This window comes from Pelophylax lessonae, assembly GCF_965119305.1.
Source record: "Pelophylax lessonae genome assembly, chromosome: 4".
In the NCBI taxonomy this organism is placed as follows: Eukaryota; Metazoa; Chordata; class Amphibia; order Anura; family Ranidae; genus Pelophylax; species Pelophylax lessonae.
The window spans coordinates 100,997,500-101,017,065 of NC_138771.1; the positions used below are offsets into that span (position 1 = coordinate 100,997,500).

Genomic DNA, 19,566 nt, shown 5'->3' on the forward strand with positions numbered 1-19,566 from the left:
GTGCTCAAAATTTTTTGGGGGGGGGGCGCAAGAAGAAAAATGTAATAGGTATTGCTTCGCGGCAAAAAACGCGGTAAAAAATTGCGTGACTTAATAAACAATCAGTAGGTTGGTTCAAGATTGACCAGCGTGTCCCCATTCAATGCACAGTGACCAGCATGTCCCCCATCAATGCACAGGGCCCCCCCTGAGGCATCACTTACCGTTACCGGCTGAGTACTCGCTACGAACGTCCGGGAACTAACTTCCTTCCGAGTCCCGACTCCGCCTCAGTCAGTCCTCACACATGGTTAAATGGCTCTCGCTCTCCTCTCTGCGCCGGCGGCGGGCACCGCCCACACGCGTCACGTCACCAGGTCCATGTCCTGCTGTGATTGGTCCAGGCTGGAGTCTGGACCAATCACAGCCCGGACATCAGCAAAGTGGGGGGTGTCGGGAGCGCATTGCTCTGCGCCCCGATGACCCCCAGAAGGCCGCCAATCGGCGCCTCTGCCCGCCGCAGGTAGGGTCAAAAACTCCACCCCCCCATACCAACCACTAGGTCGGGCGCCCCTAGTGGGCAGAAATTGGACAATTTTTTTTTTTAATCTTTTTCTTCTTTTTTTGGGGGGCGGCGCCCCTGCGCCCCCTATCGGCCAGCCGCCACTGTGAAAGGGCCTGCCTATCCAATGGAGACCAAGACTGAGAGCCCGCTCTAGGCCTTAGGACACAACGTTTGTTAGGATGATGCACTATATTGTATAAGTATCGGGACGCCTGCCTTTACACACACATGAACTTTAATGGCTTTACCAACCCAATGCTGGCCATACACATATAGATTTTCAATCGGAGAATTTCATTTTAGTAAAATTTTTTTGATTTTCTAATTGTTAGTGAGGTCAAATCGATGTCAGTTTTCGACTGCAGTGATAGAAAAATTTGAAGGGGCAGGAAGAAAAAACTTTTCTCGGTCTAACAAATTTTTGGGCTGTGTATGTGGTTATCGCTCAGAAATTACGTTCATTTTAAAATCGAATGTTAAAAGTAAAAGACAATTTGTACCAAAATCTATAGGTGTATGGCCAGTCTTAGTCCGTAGGGTTCAATTGAGTTAGCCCACCGTTTGCAGCTATAACAGCTTCAACTCTTCTGGGAAGGCTGTCCACAAGGTTTAGGAGTGTGTCTATGGGAATGTTTGACCATTCTTCCAGAAGCACATTTGTTAGGTTAGGCACTGATGTTGGACGAGAAGGCCTGGCTTGCAGGTTTCTGTTCCAATTCATCCCAAAGGTGTTCTATCGGATTGAGGTCAGGACTCTGTGCAGGCCGTTCAAGTTCCTCCACCCCAAACTCGCTCATCCATGTCTTTATGGACCTTGTTTTGTGCACTGGTGTGCAGTCATGTTGGAAGAGGAAGGGGCCAACCACAAACAAAATTGGGAGCATAATTGTCCAAAAAGTCTTGGTATGCTGACACCTCAAGAGTTCCTTTCACTGGAACTAAGGGGCGAAGCCCAACCCCTGAAAAACATCCCCACACCATAATCCCCCCCTCTACCAAAAGATTTGGACCAGTGCCCAAAGCAAAGTCCATAAAGACATGGATGAGTAAAGCTCTGTACACACGCAACGATTATCGGCCGACCGATTGTCCGACTTTTGTCCAGAGTGGTGTTTTGTTGGTTGGAATGTGCCTAGACTGCACACTAATTTTCTCGCCCAACAAAATTCTACTTCAGAAGTGATGTCATGTGTTGGGTTGCTTTCTTTGTGCTCTTTCTTCTCTGAGCATGCCCAGTCTTGCTCATCAGATTTTTCCCTGTCAAAATCTCTACTGACTGCATGAAAATCGGCCGTTGTGTTGACGGCCAACAAAAATTTTATAGTCTGCACACCAGATTTTCTTTGGCCGAAAAGTCGGAATTGGTTGTCGGAAGCATCATACTAACAAGCCGAAAATCAGCAGATCGGTCGTCGGACGAAAATTCCCTGCCAATTTTTGACGCGTGTGTACGAGGCTTCAGTTTGGAGTGGAGGAATTTGACTGTCCTGACCTCAATCCGATAGAACACCTATGGGATGAATTAGAGCAGACACTGTGAGCCAGGCCTTCTCTCCAACATCAGTGCCTGACCTCACAAATGCGCTTCTGGAAGAATGGTCAAACATTCCCATAGACACACTCCTAAACCTTGTGGACAGCCTTCCCAGAAGAGTTGAAGCTGTTAGAGCTGCAAAGGGTGGGCCAACTCAATATTGAACCCTACAGACTAAAGCCCCGTACACACGCTACGAATTTCCGCCGACCGGTCGTCCGTTTTTTGTGGCATGCTAGTCTGATGTGGAAAAATACGAATTTCCCCGTACGACAGAATTCTACTTCAGAAGTGATGTCATGTGTTGGATTGCTTTGTATGTGTTCTTTCGTCTCTGAGCATGCCTAGTCTTTCTCTTAAGATTTTTTTCCGTCTAAATCTGTACTAATGAGACAAAAATCGGACATTGTATTATGGACAACAAAAATTTTATAGCCTGCACATCAGGATTTTGTCAGCCGAAAAGTCGGAGTCGGCTGTCGAAAGCACCATACTAACAATCCGAAAATTTGAGTGGATCTATTGTTGCTGGGGGTCTATTGTTGTGTGGGGGAACCTATTGTTGCTGGAGGAATCTATTATTGTGTGGGGGGATCTATTGTTGCTGGAGGACTCTATTGTTGTGTGGGGGTTTATCATGTGGATAATCTATTGTTGCTGGGGCTCTGTTGTTGTCTGTGGGATCTATAGTTGCAGGGGGTCTATTGTTGCTGGAGGTCTATTGTGTGGGGAAACTATTGTTGCTGGGGAACTGTTGTTGTCTGGGGGATCTATTGTTGCAGGGGGATTTATGGTTGCTGGGAAAGTATACTGTTGGGTGCGGGGGGCTGTCGTTGCTGGGGATCTATTGTTGTGTGTTGGTCTATTGTTGCTGGGGGTTTATTGTTGTGTGGGGATCTATTGTTGCTGGGGGTTTATTGTTGTGTGGGGATCTATTGTTGCTGACTGCGGGGGATCTATTTTCCTGCTTTTCATGTTATCATTCCCAAATTCCATACAATTTATTTAGCACCACAATATACTTGTTTCTCTGTATAAGGGGTGGTAACGCATAGGCAGGTATGGGGTGGAACTAAGGGGGCGGTGCTTATAGATAGTTAGGGGCGGAGACAAGGGGTGAGTCCCGCCCTGTTCACACCTGAGGGTATTTCAGCTCACTCATGTTCACATATTAGCGTTTTGTCTCCTGAAGCAAAACACCTGAGCTCAGAAAAGTCAATGAGCTTCTTTCTTGGCAGATTACAAGCGGTTTTATTAGATGTCAGTGCCTGCCTCCAAACACCTGCAAAAAACGCCTGAAAAACACCCCAAAAAAATAAAATAAAAAACGCCTGTAAACAATACGCTGAGGTGAAAACGGAGCTAAAATGGAACATTTATACAGCCGCCATTACACAGATGTATAAGTAATAAACAGACTCCAGCACTGTTCTATCTGAGAAGGGAATCCAGCAGGTGAATGTACGGAGCGCTCACATATACACAGACCGGACACACCAGTCACACTGGAGGCTGACAGGATTCTTTGCGCGCATGCGTACTGATAACACGGGCATTTATTACACCCGTTTGCCCTATAAGTGTTAGTGTCAGGTGTTCTGTCATTCACATGAACGGCCCTTCGGATGTATTATTCGATAGAACACTGTGACTCGTTCTGTGTACAGTGGATAAACTCTTGTGGGTGCGGTGTATGGTGCTGTGTGTGTCGCTGTAAATAAAGTTTTCCTGGTTTGAATGTGACGCGTTGTTATGGCGGCGCCCGGGCCGTAGGTTGTAGGGATACGAGCGGTACATTGACTGGCCGGGGAGGAACACGATGACTTCTCCCGGGGGTGGCGGGAAGGCCGGGGCGGTGGGGGATGTTGTCGGGAAGAGTGTGGAGGAACTGACGGAGATCCTGGAGAGGCAGGAGAAGATTCTGTGTAACCGGTAAGATGTGAGAAGCGCGGGAAGTACATACAGAGACCTCCATAACATCCCCCCTCTGTGTTCTGCCGCCTCTATGGATCTCTGTCCTGACTGGACGTCCACTGCGCATGCTCACCGCACCCTCCGCTTCTTTCTATGTGAGAGTGGAGTCAGTGTAGGAGCAGGGCCGGTGCAAGGATTTTTGCCGCCCTAGGCAAAATAAAAATTGCCGCCCCCCCCCCCCCCCATATGCCCTACCTTCACTACATCAGCCAAGAGCCAGAAGATCTCTGCATTACGCAAAGTGTGAGCACAGTGGTTGATGTAGTGGAGGTGGGAAGCAGTTTAAAGGAACACTGATGGGGGGTAATTTCTGCTGTGACCTGTGTACAGTCCCCGCCAACCTCAGCTTCTCCTCCTGGTTGGCGGTCAGTAATAATGCAGCTTCACCGCCATCCATGTGAATAAGGTCATGGAGACAGCCAATCACAGATCACCATCAGTCAGACGAGGTCAGAGGTCAGCATTTGGGTAGATGAGGACACTGCCTGCCATACACAGCCCCCCCCCCATATCACACAATACAGCCCCTCCATATCACAACACCCCCCCATATAATGCAGCCCCCTCCATATCATATAATGCAGCCCCCTCCATATGATATATAATGCAGCCCCCTCCATATTATATATAATGCAGCCCCCTCCATATCATATAATGTAGCCCCCTCCATATGATATATAATGCAGCCCCCTCCATATTATATATAATGCAGCCCCCTCCATATCATACAATGCAGCCCCCCTCCATATGATATATAATGCAGTCCCCTCCATATGATATATAAAGCAGCCCCCTCCATATCATACAATGCAGCCCCCCCCATATCATACAATGCAGCCCCCTCCATATAATATATAATGCAGCCCCCCCATATAATATAATGCAGCCCCCTCCATATGATATATAATGCAGCCCCCCATATAATATAATGCAGCCCCCTCCATATGATATATAATGCAGCCCCCTCCATATCATACAATGCAGCCCCCTCCATATCATGCAATGCAGCCCCCTCCATATAATATATAATGCAGCCCCCTCCATATGATATATAATGCAGCCCCCTCCATATCATACAATGCAGCCCCCCCCCCCCATATCATACAATGAAGCCCCCTCCATATCATACAATGCAGCCCCCTCCATATGATATGGAGGGGGCTGCTTTATATATCATATGGAGGGGGCTGCATTGTATGATATGGAGGGGGCTGCATTAAATATATGGAGGGGGCTTCATTGTATGATATGGGGGGGGGGGGGCTGCATTGTATATCATATGGAGGGGGCTGCATTGCATGATATGGAGGGGGCTGCATTGCATGATATGGAGGGGGCTGCATTATATATAATATGGAGGGGGCTGCATTATATATCATATGGAGGGGGCTGCATTATATATAATATGGAGGGGGCTGCATTGTATATAATATGGAGGGGGCTGCATTGTATATAATATGGAGGGGGCTGCATTATATATCATATGGAGGGGGCTGCATTGTATATAATATGGAGGGGGCTGCATTGTATATAATATGGAGGGGCTGCATTGTATATAATATGGAGGGGGCTGCATTGTATATAATATGGAGGGGGCTGCATTGTATATAATATGGAGGGGGCTGCATTGTATATAATATGGAGGGGGCTGCATTGTATATAATATGGAGGGGGCTGCATTATATATCATATGGAGGGGGCTGCATTGTATATAATATGGAGGGGGCTGCATTGTATATAATATGGAGGGGGCTGCATTGTATATAATATGGAGGGGCTGCATTGTATATAATATGGAGGGGGCTGCATTGTATATAATATGGAGGGGGCTGCATTGTATATAATATGGAGGGGGCTGCATTGTATATAATATGGAGGGGGCTGCATTGTATATCATACAATACAGCCCCCTCCATATGATATATAATACAGCCCCCTCCATATTATATACAATGCAGCCCCCTCTATATTATATACAATGCAGCCCCCTCCATATTATATACAATGCAGCCCCCTCCATATCATGCAATGCAGCCCCCTCCATATTATATACAATGCAGCCCCCTCCATATTATATACAATGCAGCCCCCTCCATATCATGCAATGCAGCCCCCTCCATATTATATACAATGCAGCCCCCTCCATATTATATACATTGCAGCCCCCTCCATATTATATACAATGCAGCCCCCTCCATATCATGCAATGCAGCCCCCTCCATATCATGCAATGCAGCCCCCTCCATATTATATACAATGCAGCCCCCTCCATATTATATACATTGCAGCCCCCTCCCCCACATGTATGAAGAGAAGACAGCGAGGCCAGTGTCCGGATAGGGGAGTGTACTGTGTCCTCTGTGTGAGGGGTGGGAGAGGAGGGGACACACATCGTCTCACCTGGCTGCCTCTGTGGAATTGTTTCTTCAGCCCGGTGGCCACCGAGGCACCGACATGCTGTCCTAGGCATGTGATGGGGGAGGGGAGCCCGGTGTCCAGCAATCTGCTTCTTGCAGAACACGGAGGAGTGGGGGGGGGGGGCGTCTGGAGAAGCACAAGTCCCGCCCCCTGGGTGTGATTGGAGCGCCGAGCTGGATCCCAAGGAGAATCTCAAACCTGCTGTGATTTCCATGGAGGGCACCTACGGCGCCCGACTAATGTGCGCTCTAGTGGTGTGCTGCCTGAGGCTTGCTGTAGCGCTCAGGCGGCAGCCGCGGCACAGACAGCATGAGGAGTGCCACATCGGCTGATCCACTACTGATTTGGGTAGCAGGATGCTGGCGCCCCCTTCTAAGTTGCGCCCTAGGCGGCTGCCTAAGCCGCCTTACAGGTAGCGCCGGCCCTGTGTAGGAGCTTCCATACTAAGGGGTGGGGGTAGCCAGAGTCATGTATCTATGTAAAGGGGGTGATAGGAGTGAGTCCCACCCACCTACCATACCTACCCACCCTGCTTCCCTAAAGCTGCATTCACACCTTTGTGTTCTGGGAACGTGCGCAATAACACGTGTCGCATTACTTCCTAATAACACCCCAAATTCAGTGAGGACCAAACATGCGAGGAGACGCGTGACCAAACATGCGAGGAGACGCGTGGCCAAACATGCGAGGAGACACATGGCGAGGAGACGCGTGACCAAACATGCGAGGAGACGCGTGGCCAAACATGCGAGGAGACACATGGCGAGGAGACGCGTGACCAAACATGCGAGGAGACGCGTGACCAAACATGCGAGGAGACGCGTGACCAAACATGCGAGGAGACGCGTGACCAAACATGCGAGGAGACGCGTGACCAAACATGCGAGGAGACGCGTGGCCAAACATGCGAGGAGACGCGTGGCCAAACATGCGAGGAGACGCGTGACCAAACATGCGAGGAGACGCGTGACCAAACATGCGAGGAGACGCGTGACCAAACATGCGAGGAGACGCGTGGCCAAACATGCGAGGAGACGCGTGGCCAAACATGCGAGGAGACGCGTGGCCAAACATGCGAGGAGACGCGTGACCAAACATGCGAGGAGACGCGTGGCCAAACATGCGAGGAGACGCGTGACCAAACATGCGAGGAGACGCATGGCGAGGAGACGCGTGGCCAAACATGCGAGGAGACGCATGGCGAGGAGAGGCGCGCGACCATACATGCGAGGAGAGGCGCGCGACCATACATGCGAGGAGAGGCGCGCGGCCAAACATGCGAGGAGAGGCGCGCGGCCAAACATGCGAGGAGAGGCGCGCGGCCAAACATGCGAGGAGAGGCGCGTGGCCAAACATGCGAGGAGAGGCGCGTGGCCAAACATGCGAGGAGACGCGTGACCAAACATGCGAGGAGACGCGTGACCAAACATGCGAGGAGACGCGTGACCAAACATGCGAGGAGACGCGTGGCCAAACATGCGAGGAGACGCATGGCGAGGAGACGCGTGGCCAAACATGCGAGGAGACGCGTGACCAAACATGCGAGGAGACGCATGGCGAGGAGAGGCGCGCGCCCATAAATGCGAGGAGAGGCGCGCGCCCATAAATGCGAGGAGAGGCGCGCGGCCAAACATGCGAGGAGAGGCGCGCGGCCAAACATGCGAGGAGAGGCGTGCGGCCAAACATGCGAGGAGACGCGTGACCAAACATGCGAGGAGACGCGTGACCAAACATGCGAGGAGACGCGTGACCAAACATGCGAGGAGACGCATGGCGAGGAGAGGCGCGCGGCCAAACATGCGAGGAGAGGCGCGCGGCCAAACATGCGAGGAGACGCATGGCGAGGAGAGGCGCGCGGCCAAACATGCGAGGAGAGGCGCGCGGCCAAACATGCGAGGAGAGACACGTGACCAAACATGCGAGGAGACACATGGCGAGGAGAGGCGCGCGGCCAAACATGCGAGGAGAGGCGCGCGGCAAAACATGCAAGGAGAGGCGCGCGACCAAACATGCGAGGAGACGCGCGCGACCAAACATGCGAGGAGACGCGCGCGACCAAACATGCGAGGAGACGCGCGCGACCAAACATGCGAGGAGACGCGTGGCCAATCATGCGAGGAGACGCGTGGCCAATCATGCGAGGATCACTGTACACATACTGCCATTCAATGCTCTGTGACAGGGCCGGGACAAGGGGTGGGCAGGAGCGGAGGCTGCCCTGGGCACTGTGGTATTATGTGAGATGGGGGGTGGGGGGGGGGTTGTGCTAGTAGGGATGTTTAGGAGGCATTTGTGCTACAAGAAGAAATTGGGGGTGTGGGTTTGTGCTAGGATGGGGAATTGGGGGGAGGTAATTTGTGCTGGGGGTAAAATTTGAGGGGTAAATGATTTGTGCTAGGAATCAGGGATTTTTTTTTTTTGTGGGGGGGTGGATTATGCTTGCAACATATGTGGAATGAGAAGATTTGTGCTGGTGGGGGTGGATTTTTTACTGAGAGAAGGGGGGTTTATGCTTGAGGGGTAAGCATGCCGATTACTACTTGATTTGTTTTGAGGGGGGGGGGGGGATTTTTTGCTGACACATAATGCTTATACATCCAAAGGGGGCGCAGTTTGGCATATTCGCCCTGGGCTCTCAATGATCTTGTCCCAACGTCGGTAAATACCCCCTGTTGTGCCCAGTGGGCTGCACCGCCCACTAATTCACTTGAATGGGGCTGCACTACAACCATGTACGCTGTTGCCCTATGGTTGTCTGGTATTTCGGGGGGTAAAACTGATGGTGAGGAGGCAAAACAACACCTCCTCTCTGCCTGTCTATTGCACTCTGAAAAGTGGGTGTACACAAAGCCTTAGGCCCCTTTCACACTAGCGGACCGTTCAGATCCACCTGTCAGTTTTCCAGGCTGATCTGAACAGATGCCCCATGCATCTCTATGGGGCATTGGATTTCAGGGAGACATGGCCGCAGACATCCAATCTGGTCCGTCAAATCTGGACGGATGGATACCCTATTTTCCATCCGTCCAGCGGATCAGATGAGAATGGACAGGCGGTCTGTTCTCATCTGATTCCCCCATAGAGAAGAGCGGGGACCTGACAGCTGTGTCTCCGCACACAGAGTGGAGACAGAGCAGCCATCCGCCTGCTCAGCGGGGGATCGGCGAATCAATCCCCCGCTGAGAAAAACAGAGTCGGCCAGCGGACTCCAAGTGTGAAAGGGGCCTTAGGGTTCATTTAGGCTTTGTTTACATGTGCAATTGAGGGACAGAGTGTTTTTAACACCCCTCAACCACCCTCTTGCTGTTGAGGCTGGGGGCGTACTTATGCCGTGATGCTTTGCAGTGCAGCCTTGGCAGGAATTTTACCACCTGCCACTTTTTTGCAATATGGCACTGCGTTATTTAACTGACAATTGCGCGGTCATGCAACACTGTACCCAAAAAAAAGTTGTCATTTTTTTCCCACAAATGGAGCTTTCTTTTGGTGGTATTAATCACCACTGCGGTTTTTATTTTTTGCGCTATAAACAAAAAATACGAAAAAAAAAAAAAAAAAAAACTTTTGTTTTTTACTTTCTGCTATAAAACATATCTAATAAGGTAAGGTAGGATGGTAAGGGGCCATCCTATTCACATTTGTGTCACAGTGGTCTAATTAGAAGACATTTCTTTCTTTAAAAGACTCTTTGTGTGTTATCACGCTTATGCATTCTTTTGAGAGATTGTTTTTTTTTTAATGGACTTTTGATGTATTTATTTTTTACTGATTCATATTGCCAAAAAAACCTATTCTATTTGTGTTAAATGTGAGCAGCTCTTTTAGAAGTATTTTAATAAATTTTCGATGGTTTGGTTACTATGCCTTTTGGAAGTTTTTCTTTTTGTTTTTGCATGATATTTGAGCAAGGGCCCTAAACTAGGTCTTGGAATGGTCACCCAAATTAACAAGCGACCGTGCGAATGGAAGGCAACATTAGCTGGTGAGTTTGACATTCATTGGGAGCGGGATCACTTGCACCTGATTTAGTGGTTTGAAACTAGTCCTTGGAATAAGGAGGATACCACTAAACCTTTTTTTTTTTTTTAAAGATATTTTTATTGAGATTTCAAACAAACATACAAATACAACGAACCAACAAGAAAAACAAAACCTTCTTGACAAGAAGGGAAACAAGCATGGCAATGCTAACAAGTATTACCTAGATTGCTGATGCTCCCCGGCCACACCCTCCCCCCCCCTCGGACCAACAAGATAGGATAAGCTGTAGGTTAACAAGACAAGAAGTACAAGTCAATACTCAAGAAAAGACATGTTGCACTCAACACTTGGAACGACAGTTATAATTCCTTACGGGGTAGCAGAAAGGGAACTCGTCTCTACAGAGCTCGTGGAGGTAGAGTGAGAGGACTGGATATCCAGCCATGCCAAATTTTATCAAACAGGTGTGGATGCCCTCGTAACTCAAAGGTAAGTTTATAAAGGGGAAGGCAGCCATTAATCAATTGAAGCCAGACAGTCATCGTGGGTCCCGTAGGGCCCTTCCAGCACAGAAGAATCGCCTTAAAAATACAGGATGCGAAGCAAGCGTTTGACGCGGCCCGAAACCAACAGGTCTCCGAACACGCCCAACAGGCAATTCTTTGGATGAAGGACATTAGGGAGACCCAAAACCGCGGTGATTCTGCCCTTGATCCGCTGCGCCCACATGTGAACGTAGCCTTAAATCCACTGTATGTTAGATCCTGCCCAAATATTTATGTAGAACATTGTGCATTTGTCTTTTGTGTGTGTTGGGAGAGGCATTTCCCAAAGCAGATTTTGAAAGGGATGGCACAAAATAAGTGGCCTAGAGGGGAAAAAAGTAGAAAATTTGGCCTTGCTCTGGACTGTTGCAGTTCTGATTTGTACCTTTTTTTTTTTTTTTTTCTTTGATAAACCTTTTTGTTTTTTTTGTGATAAGTAGTGATGGCAAAAGCTTTGTAAATTAATGGTGTGCTTCAAAGTTATGGCGATAACGCCAACTGTCCCATCATTTGAATAGGGAAGACCCCCTAACATATGTTTAAGTTGGGAAGACAACAAATATGATTGCAATATCATGCTATTAAATATATTTATTTATACTAATATATATTATACTATACTAATACATGGATAAATGAAAACGGTATTTGGTGGGGCAGCCAAATTCCATGTGCCTGATTCTTTTGGCAGCAACTTTGATGGATCTTACCATCTCTTCATATGTTTCTCAGCTGGGCCCAATCTTAGGTTTTAGGCTGGGTTCACACTTATGCGAATTGGATGCGTTTTTCTCTGCGTCCAATTTGCCTGACAGGAGACTGTGACCGGCTCTCAATGGAGCCGGTTCACACGCCTCCAGGGCGGCCGCAGTCTGGGTGACTGCGGGAGATGATGGAAGCCCTGTCAGAGGTGACAGCATGCTGCTGGAGGGCTTCGTTTTCAGGTAAGTCTTTCATAATGTGCTAGTATGTGTTGCATACTAGCACATTAGGACATTAATTTGCAGGAAAAAGATTTTTAATTTTATTTTTTTGCAGTTTACTACTGCTTTAAAGTCGGCTGTTGGTTCAGACTCTGGACTTAAATGTCGGGATCCACCCAGATGCCTGAGCAGCAGGTGCCTCAGCCTCTCAGCGAGACGCTGTTTGCTCCCTGACGACTAAGAACCAAAAGATCAGCTGTCTTTGATCACTCAGTTCTCTGTCTTAGTCAGCAGCAGGGGACCGATGCAGCATCCACCTAGGTGAGTATAAATGTTTATTTTTTTTAAACTCCCACACTTCTCTTTTAACAGCTTCAGCTTTGGAAGATTTATCCCCTTCATGAACAGACCATTTTTTGCTATCCGGCACTGCGTTATTTTAACAGACAATTGCGCAGTCGTGCGAGGCTGTACACAAATAAAGTTGATGTCTTTTTTTTCCCCCACAAATAGAGCTTTCTTTTGGCGATATTTGATCACCTTTTGCATCATTTTATTTTTATGCGCTATGAACAAAAAAAGACTGACAATTTTAAAAAAAATAAAAATAAATATATACATATTTTTTTCACTTTTCTGCCTTAAAACCTATCTAATAATTAAAAAAAAGAAAATTGAAAAATAATTTTTTCTTATAAATTTAGGCCAATATGTATCCTGCTACATGTTTTTGGTAAAAAAAAAATTCCCAATAAACGTATATTGATTGGTTTCTGCAAAAGTTATAGCGTCTACAAACTATGGGATATCTTTATTTTTTTACTAATAGTGGTGATCAGCGACACTAATTCAGTGATCAGTGCTAAAAAAAAAAAATGCACTGTCGTACTAATGACACTGGCAGGGAAGGGGTTAACAGGGGCAATCAAAGGGTTAACTGTGTGTAGGGCTGGGCGATTTTGCCTAAAAAAAAAATCTTCGATTTTTAAAGAAAAATTCGAGTTTCGATTCGATTTTCGATTTTTTTTCCAATGCACTTAAAAAATGACTGCAGACATCAGATATAGTGTCAAAAGTGCAACTTTATTGCTATTTTAACTCCTCAAGAGTTAAAATGCGTAGAATTTTTTGACTGTGTTGTTCTTTTAATAGACTACTAGACATTAGACAGTAAAAGAAGACGCGGGGGCGTCGCGCTGAGCGGGGAGGGAGGAGAGCTCACTGTGTTGAGGGAGGACTGAGGAAGGAGAAGCGCTGTATATGTGTGTCTGACTCTGACGGACCACCGCCGCGCCTGGATGTTGTGATGTCAGCTGCGGGTGGTGCGTCTGTACAGGGGCTGCGCTGTGATAGGTACAGTGACAGTCCAGAGAACGAGTCCACAGTAACCGGCCACCTTTTTTAGTTTGACTTTGAAACAATTTTTTTTTCAAAAATTTTAGTTTTTTCTACAAAACAGTGACTTTATTTTTTTTTGGGGTGGGGGGAGGATATACTGGATCGCTGTGTGTTGGAAAGCATTGCTTCCAGTCATTGCATCTTCTGTTCTAATAATCTCCTGCAACTTTTAATATTATTCTATAAATTTCAATAAATAATTAATTTTAAAGTGTTAATAAAGCCATTTTTTATTAGGTTTGGGTGGAGTGTGGAAGGATTGGGCTCTCTGGGCTCTTGGAGTGTGGAAGCGCTGTGCTGGGTACAGTCTCCCTGGCCTGGATGTGACATCAGCTGCCGAGAGAGGAATCGGGCGGTGCGCCTGTACAGACGCACCGCCCGCTTCCTCTCCCGGCAGCTGACGTCACATCCAGGCCGGGGAGACTTTACCTATCACAGCGCGCTGCAGCCCCGGCCTGTACAGACGCACCGCCCGCCCCGCAGCTGACGTCACATCCAGGCGCGGCGGTGGGGAGTTCGGTGGCTAGTATTGTACAAAAAAACTCGAGTTTAAAAAAAAAAAAACGTTTCAAACCAAAAAATCGATAAATCGATTAAATCGATTTATCGCCCAGCCCTAACTGTGTGCCTAGCCTGTGTTTTACTAGAGTGTGGGAGGTGCTCTTACTAGGGGAAGACATGGATCCATGCCTCCCCCCCCTCCCTGTCAAAACAGCAGTTTGCCTTTTTTACATAGGGAGAGCTCCGTTCTGTGCCTTCGCAGGATGATCGGTGGGAGCCGGCGTACATTGAGTCAGCGGTACCCGTGGGAACGAGCTGGCAGCAGAGTGCATTCTTGCGCCTGCTACCTCGAAAGAGTCGGATTTTGTATATATCAGGCACACAGCTGCCCCCTTGTAGCAGTAAAACTGCTATAGGGCATTTAGCAAGTGGTTAAAGTGACAATAAACTTTGGTTTAACTACTTACTGCCTGCCCACTTTCAAATGACGGCAGAGCGGTACGGCTTTCATTCTTGGAGGACGTCATATGACGGCATCTCAGAAAGGCCACTTTTGTGCACCTTGGTAAAGAGCAATTGACGTGGCTCTTTACTCATCTGAACGCTGTGTCCAATCACAGCCGGTTACATGTAAATGCGGAAGTGCCGTTTTTTGGCGCTCCTCGCCTCACACTGTCAGAGTGTGTGGCGAGGAGAGCCGATCAGCGGCTGCTCCTCAAAGGGGAGTCCAGAACAAGTAATCAGGGCACTGATCATCAGTGCCCTGATTACAGTAAAGCATAATCAGTGCCCACCAGTGACCTCAATCAGTGCCCATCAGTGATGCCAGTCAGTGCCCATCAGTGCTGCCCGTCAGTGCCACCTATCAGTTCAGCATATTAGTGCCATCTCATCAGTGCCCATCAGTGATGCCCATCAGTGCCACCTATCAGTTCAGCATATTAGTGCCATCTCATCAGTGCCCATCAGTGCAGCCTTTTAGCGCACATCAGTGAAGGAGAAAAATTTCTTATTTACAAACTTTACTGACAGAAACTAAGAAAAACTTTTTTTTTCAAAATTTTTTATTTCTTTGTAAAAAAATAAAAAACCCAGCGGTGATTAAATGCCACCATAAGAAAGCTCTATTTGTGTGAAAAAAATGATACGAATTTCAATTGGGAACAGCATTGCATGACCGCGCAATTGTCATTCAAATTGTGATAGTGCTGAAAGCTGAAAATTGGCCTGAGCAGGAATGGGGTGAAAATGCCCGGGATTGAAGTGGTTAAAGGAAGTCTATTTAAAATCAGTTTAAGTTCTATCTAATTTTGTATGCTTAACCTAGAAGTACTGTTTATTGTTCAGCCTCTTCCAAGTCTCCAATTTATTTATTTTTTTTCCTTGCTGCTGTGACATGACTTCCTATTAGAGGGTGGCTATGTTGGTTCTCCATAGTCCAACTATATGTAGGAATGTAGCCACCCTCTCTTAAGCCCCGTACACACGTACCGATCGTCGGCCGACGGAACGTCCTACAAATGTTCGCGGCTGGTGTGTTTGTTGTTTGTCTGTTGAAAAGTGCTCCAAACTTGCCCAGGACATTTGTCTTCCGACAGAAAATGACGTCAGTACGTTCCACGCACGTTCGCCGCTACAAAAGAGGAAGTGAGTGTTTGGCCGTGACCCTTCTGGGCATCTCGCGCTGATTTCGGTAGCATTTGTTTGGTTGACGACATTTCGCTATTTTCCGAGACATCGTTCGAGAATTTATTATGGCGACCGTGAATTCGTCCGTTGCTGTCGTTAGTGTTGGAGTTTTGGCTCTGAGACGACGTACGAGCAATAGGAAGAAGAAGCGGACCTCCTGGACGAAAAATTGGTTGCTTAACCGTGATCAATTTTCTCATATGTCCTTGCTGAGGGAGCTCCAGGAAAATAATCCTGATGACTTCAGGAATTATTTGAGGATGACGGATCCCATCTTTTACCGTCTTCTTGCCCTGGTGTCCCCCTATATTCTGAAGCAGGATACTTGTATGCGGCTTGCAATTACTCCTGAGCAAAGGTTAATTGCGACGTTGAGGTATCTTGCAACAGGGAGAAGCCTGCAGGATCTGAAGTTCACCACAGGCATCTCCCCCCAAGCACTTGGAGTCATCATCCCTGAGACCTGCTCTGCCATCATCAAGGTCTTGCAGAAGGACTATATCAAGGTATGTTTTATTTTTTACATTACATGTATTACTAGTTTCACCTGAATTATGATGTTTTTGGATGTACAGCAATTGACACAGGCCATTATTTGTAAACTACCCTCTGTCCGCATGCACATAGTAGTAAAGATGTAGATTATCTTTAACCATTTGTAAAATTACCCACTAACCACCCCACCATTCTCTCCTATGTGTCCCTAAACGCATTGCCTGTTAACAGTATTTTGAATTTGGGTCATTTTATTGCTTTCCCTCAAACAATTATTCCTTGGCCAATGTTTTAGTACCTAGTTAATGATTTATCTAAAATACATCAGTCCATCCATTCCCACCTATGATTCTGTATGTTTATGTAATGATGTTAAAACCTTCACTGACCACAAGCCCTAATTGATGTATAAATGCCCAGTTTTACTTACCCATCCCCCCACCCACATGCTAAATCTCAAAGTCAGCATATACCAAAGCTCAAGTTCAGAGGTCTTCAAACTATGGCCCACCAGTTGTTCACGAACTTCAATTTCCATCATGCCTAGTCATGTCTGTGAATGTGAGAGAATTACAAGGCCTCATGGGATGTGTAGTTCTGCAACAGCTGGAGGGCCGTAGTTTGTAAATCTCAGCTCTAGCTGGTGAGTATAATGGGCCATACACACTAGAAGATTGTCAGAACAATTTATCCTTCCGATTTACCAAAACCAAATAATATGAGGTCCAACAAACACTTTCAAATCCTATGCAATCTGGTAGGCCCTTGCACTACATAGAAAAGTTAAATCTGCACGAAAAAGTCTTCAGAGAATCTTCTAGTGTGTATGGCCCTTTACAATATAAGAACAATAGGAGGTTGAAAATAAATGTATGTAGATGTTACATCCCCATATCCAAACCTTTGCCTTCCTGTTGTATATTTTTTTAGCAAGTTGCATAAGCATTTAACAGACAACTGTGTGTGTAATTAATAATGTGATGTGCTCAAGCACTAATTTTTTTTTTTTTTTTTTTTTTTATTTTTTCCCCACAGTTTCCTTCAAACGCAGAGCAATGGCTGGAGATTTCTGATCAATTTCTGGAGAAGTGGAATTTTCCCAATTGTGGGGGTGCTATTGATGGGAAGCACGTCCGCATTGTCCCCCCTCCGAATTCCGGCACATTTTATTATAATTATAAAGGTTTTTTTAGTATAGTCATGCTAGCCATAGTTAATGCAAACTATGAGTTTATTTTTTTGGATATTGGCAAAAATGGCCGCAATTCGGATGGGGGAGTTATTGATCAGACGGAGTTCGCTCGTCGTCTAAAGAACGGCACTCTGAACCTGCCATCCAGGGAGCAAACTGTTGAGGGTATGAGCTTTGTGTTTATCGCAGATGAGGCTTTTGCGCTTGGGGAGCATCTCATGAAGCCCTACCCTCAGAGGAACCTCACCCCAGACCAAAGGATTTACAACTACCGGTTGTCCAGAGCTCGCAGAGTTGTGGAGAATGCCTTCGGGATAATGGCCAACCGGTTCCGGATATTCCTGACGTCCATAAACCTGGCACTGTACAAAGTGGATAATGTGGTCTTGTGTTGCTGCATTTTGCACAACTTCCTACGCAGGAATGCACAAAATTATGTCTTGCAGCAACTGGATACTGACCCTGCTATGCCAGGTACAAGTGGAGAGGCCCAACCTTCTAACCAAGTGGAGTCCATGACGTCAATGGAAGTTGGACGGTCAGCATTGGCATCACACAGGGCCCGTCAGATCCGCCAGGAATATCTGGACTATTTCGTGGGGAGAGGAGCTGTGTCCTGGCAGCAATCACTGTCACAAACACATTAATCTTGTTAAAGATTGGACACACAAGATAAATGTCAGAGATATATTATTTTTCAACACATTAAACAAAAATTGCAATGATTCTGTATTGTGGATTATAATCATTTGGGCACATATGCCAAACACAATTATTTGGGTTAATCATGTGTTATATATGTGTGACTTTGGAAGGGTTAATACATTCATCAGTGTGTTTCTTGACTGTAGTCTCTCACCAGCTGATCCAAAGTGATGATGGCCATGTGTTATTTTTTAGCCAGTGGTGTAAATACAAGGGCCTTCTGCACCCCACAAAATGTACACAAACCCTGTCACATTGAGAACTAGGTCACACCCAAGGTTCATCTAATGTCACCTTATATTGGTGTTCATTGTCCAGAAGTTGCCCATACTATATATTTCAGATAATACATTAGGGTATTAACAAAGTACCTACACCTGTTATGTTGTGTTCATTTATGACATCCTTCTCACTGCCCACCAATGTTAGGATATGTCAGTGTTATGTGAAACTTGATCATTGTTCATCTCAAAGTGTTATATATATATAGGTAATGGAAAGTGAACTAGAGCAACGAACAAGCAATACACTATAGATTACACTGATCTCCCTACACTGATTGCTACTGGCAATATCAATGCCATATTGAATCCTAGGACTGCTAGTACCTTGAGTGTTGAGTCACACTTATGCGATGCGGGAAGTCTGCGACTTTGCAGCCTTCCAGCATTGCATAAGGGTGACCCGCCACTTACTTTTTCCACAGGATTGTATTCCACAAGTGTTAAGCACTGTGCGATCCAATCCAGATACATCAGAAATAAAGGGTCATGTGCGACTTGTATGCGTGTTCAGTGCGAATGTAGCCATACAAAGTGTATGTCTCAATTCACACTGCACATCTGATGGCATGTAATATCGTAGCGCACTGCTCCTTTATTACATGCGATCAGATGTTCATGCGAAAATCAGCTATACAGTTTGTATGGCTCAATTCGCACTGCACTCGCACAAAAGTCGCACATGATGCATTTATTCAGCCGCATCAGGATAGGATCGCACAGTCGTTCAAACTTGTGTGCTCCGATCCTGTGTGAAATGTCAGATCGCACTGTGATATGCGTTAAAACTGGGGGTATCTTTAACATTTCATTGACACCTCCAGCAACTTGCATATGGCAGTGTCCAAAATGCTTTCATTAACATGTAAATATGTGAATAGGACAGCCATCATACATTTAGTGCTTCTTTACACAGCTTTAGACCTCGACCCCCCAACGAAAGTCTAATAAAGAATTGAACACACATTGTTGAATGTAAAAATGTTTTAGTATCAAACATTCACAGGGTTAGGGTTAGGGTTAGGGTTAGGGTTAGGGTTAGGGTTAGGGTTAGGGTGTTGGAAAGTGCTTTTCCCAAACTTGGGTACACTCTTTAACATCTGAGTGTCATAAAACTGGCCTAAAATATTATATAAAAATGGGAACATCCCAATACAAACTGTAAAAAATTTTATAATAATTATTTTTAAAATTTGGCAAGCATGTCCACAAAATCACGCATCTTTCCTTGCAATGCCGTTGCAGTCTCTTTTATTTGCTCGAGGTCTGAGCAGCATTGAAGAGCCTCACGGGTCAATTTGGCCAATGTGCAAGTGTGTAATACATGATCTGGAAAATAAAATACAACGGAGTCAATGTGAATCACCTACATGAGGTCATAATATA

General features: G+C 46.4%; 1 protein-coding gene across 1 annotated transcript in view; it reads left to right on the plus strand.

Moving 5' to 3' along the window:
- Positions 1-3,890: 3,890 nt before the first annotated feature.
- The window catches only part of POLR2M (RNA polymerase II subunit M), a 49,074-nt gene continuing 33,398 nt past the window's right edge, over positions 3,891-19,566 (plus strand). Inside the window, exon 1 of the mRNA XM_082256695.1 lies at positions 3,891-4,010. Within this exon, the coding sequence (XP_082112821.1) occupies positions 3,898-4,010 (113 nt within the window). The 5' untranslated portion in view covers positions 3,891-3,897. The remainder of the gene's footprint in view (positions 4,011-19,566) is intronic.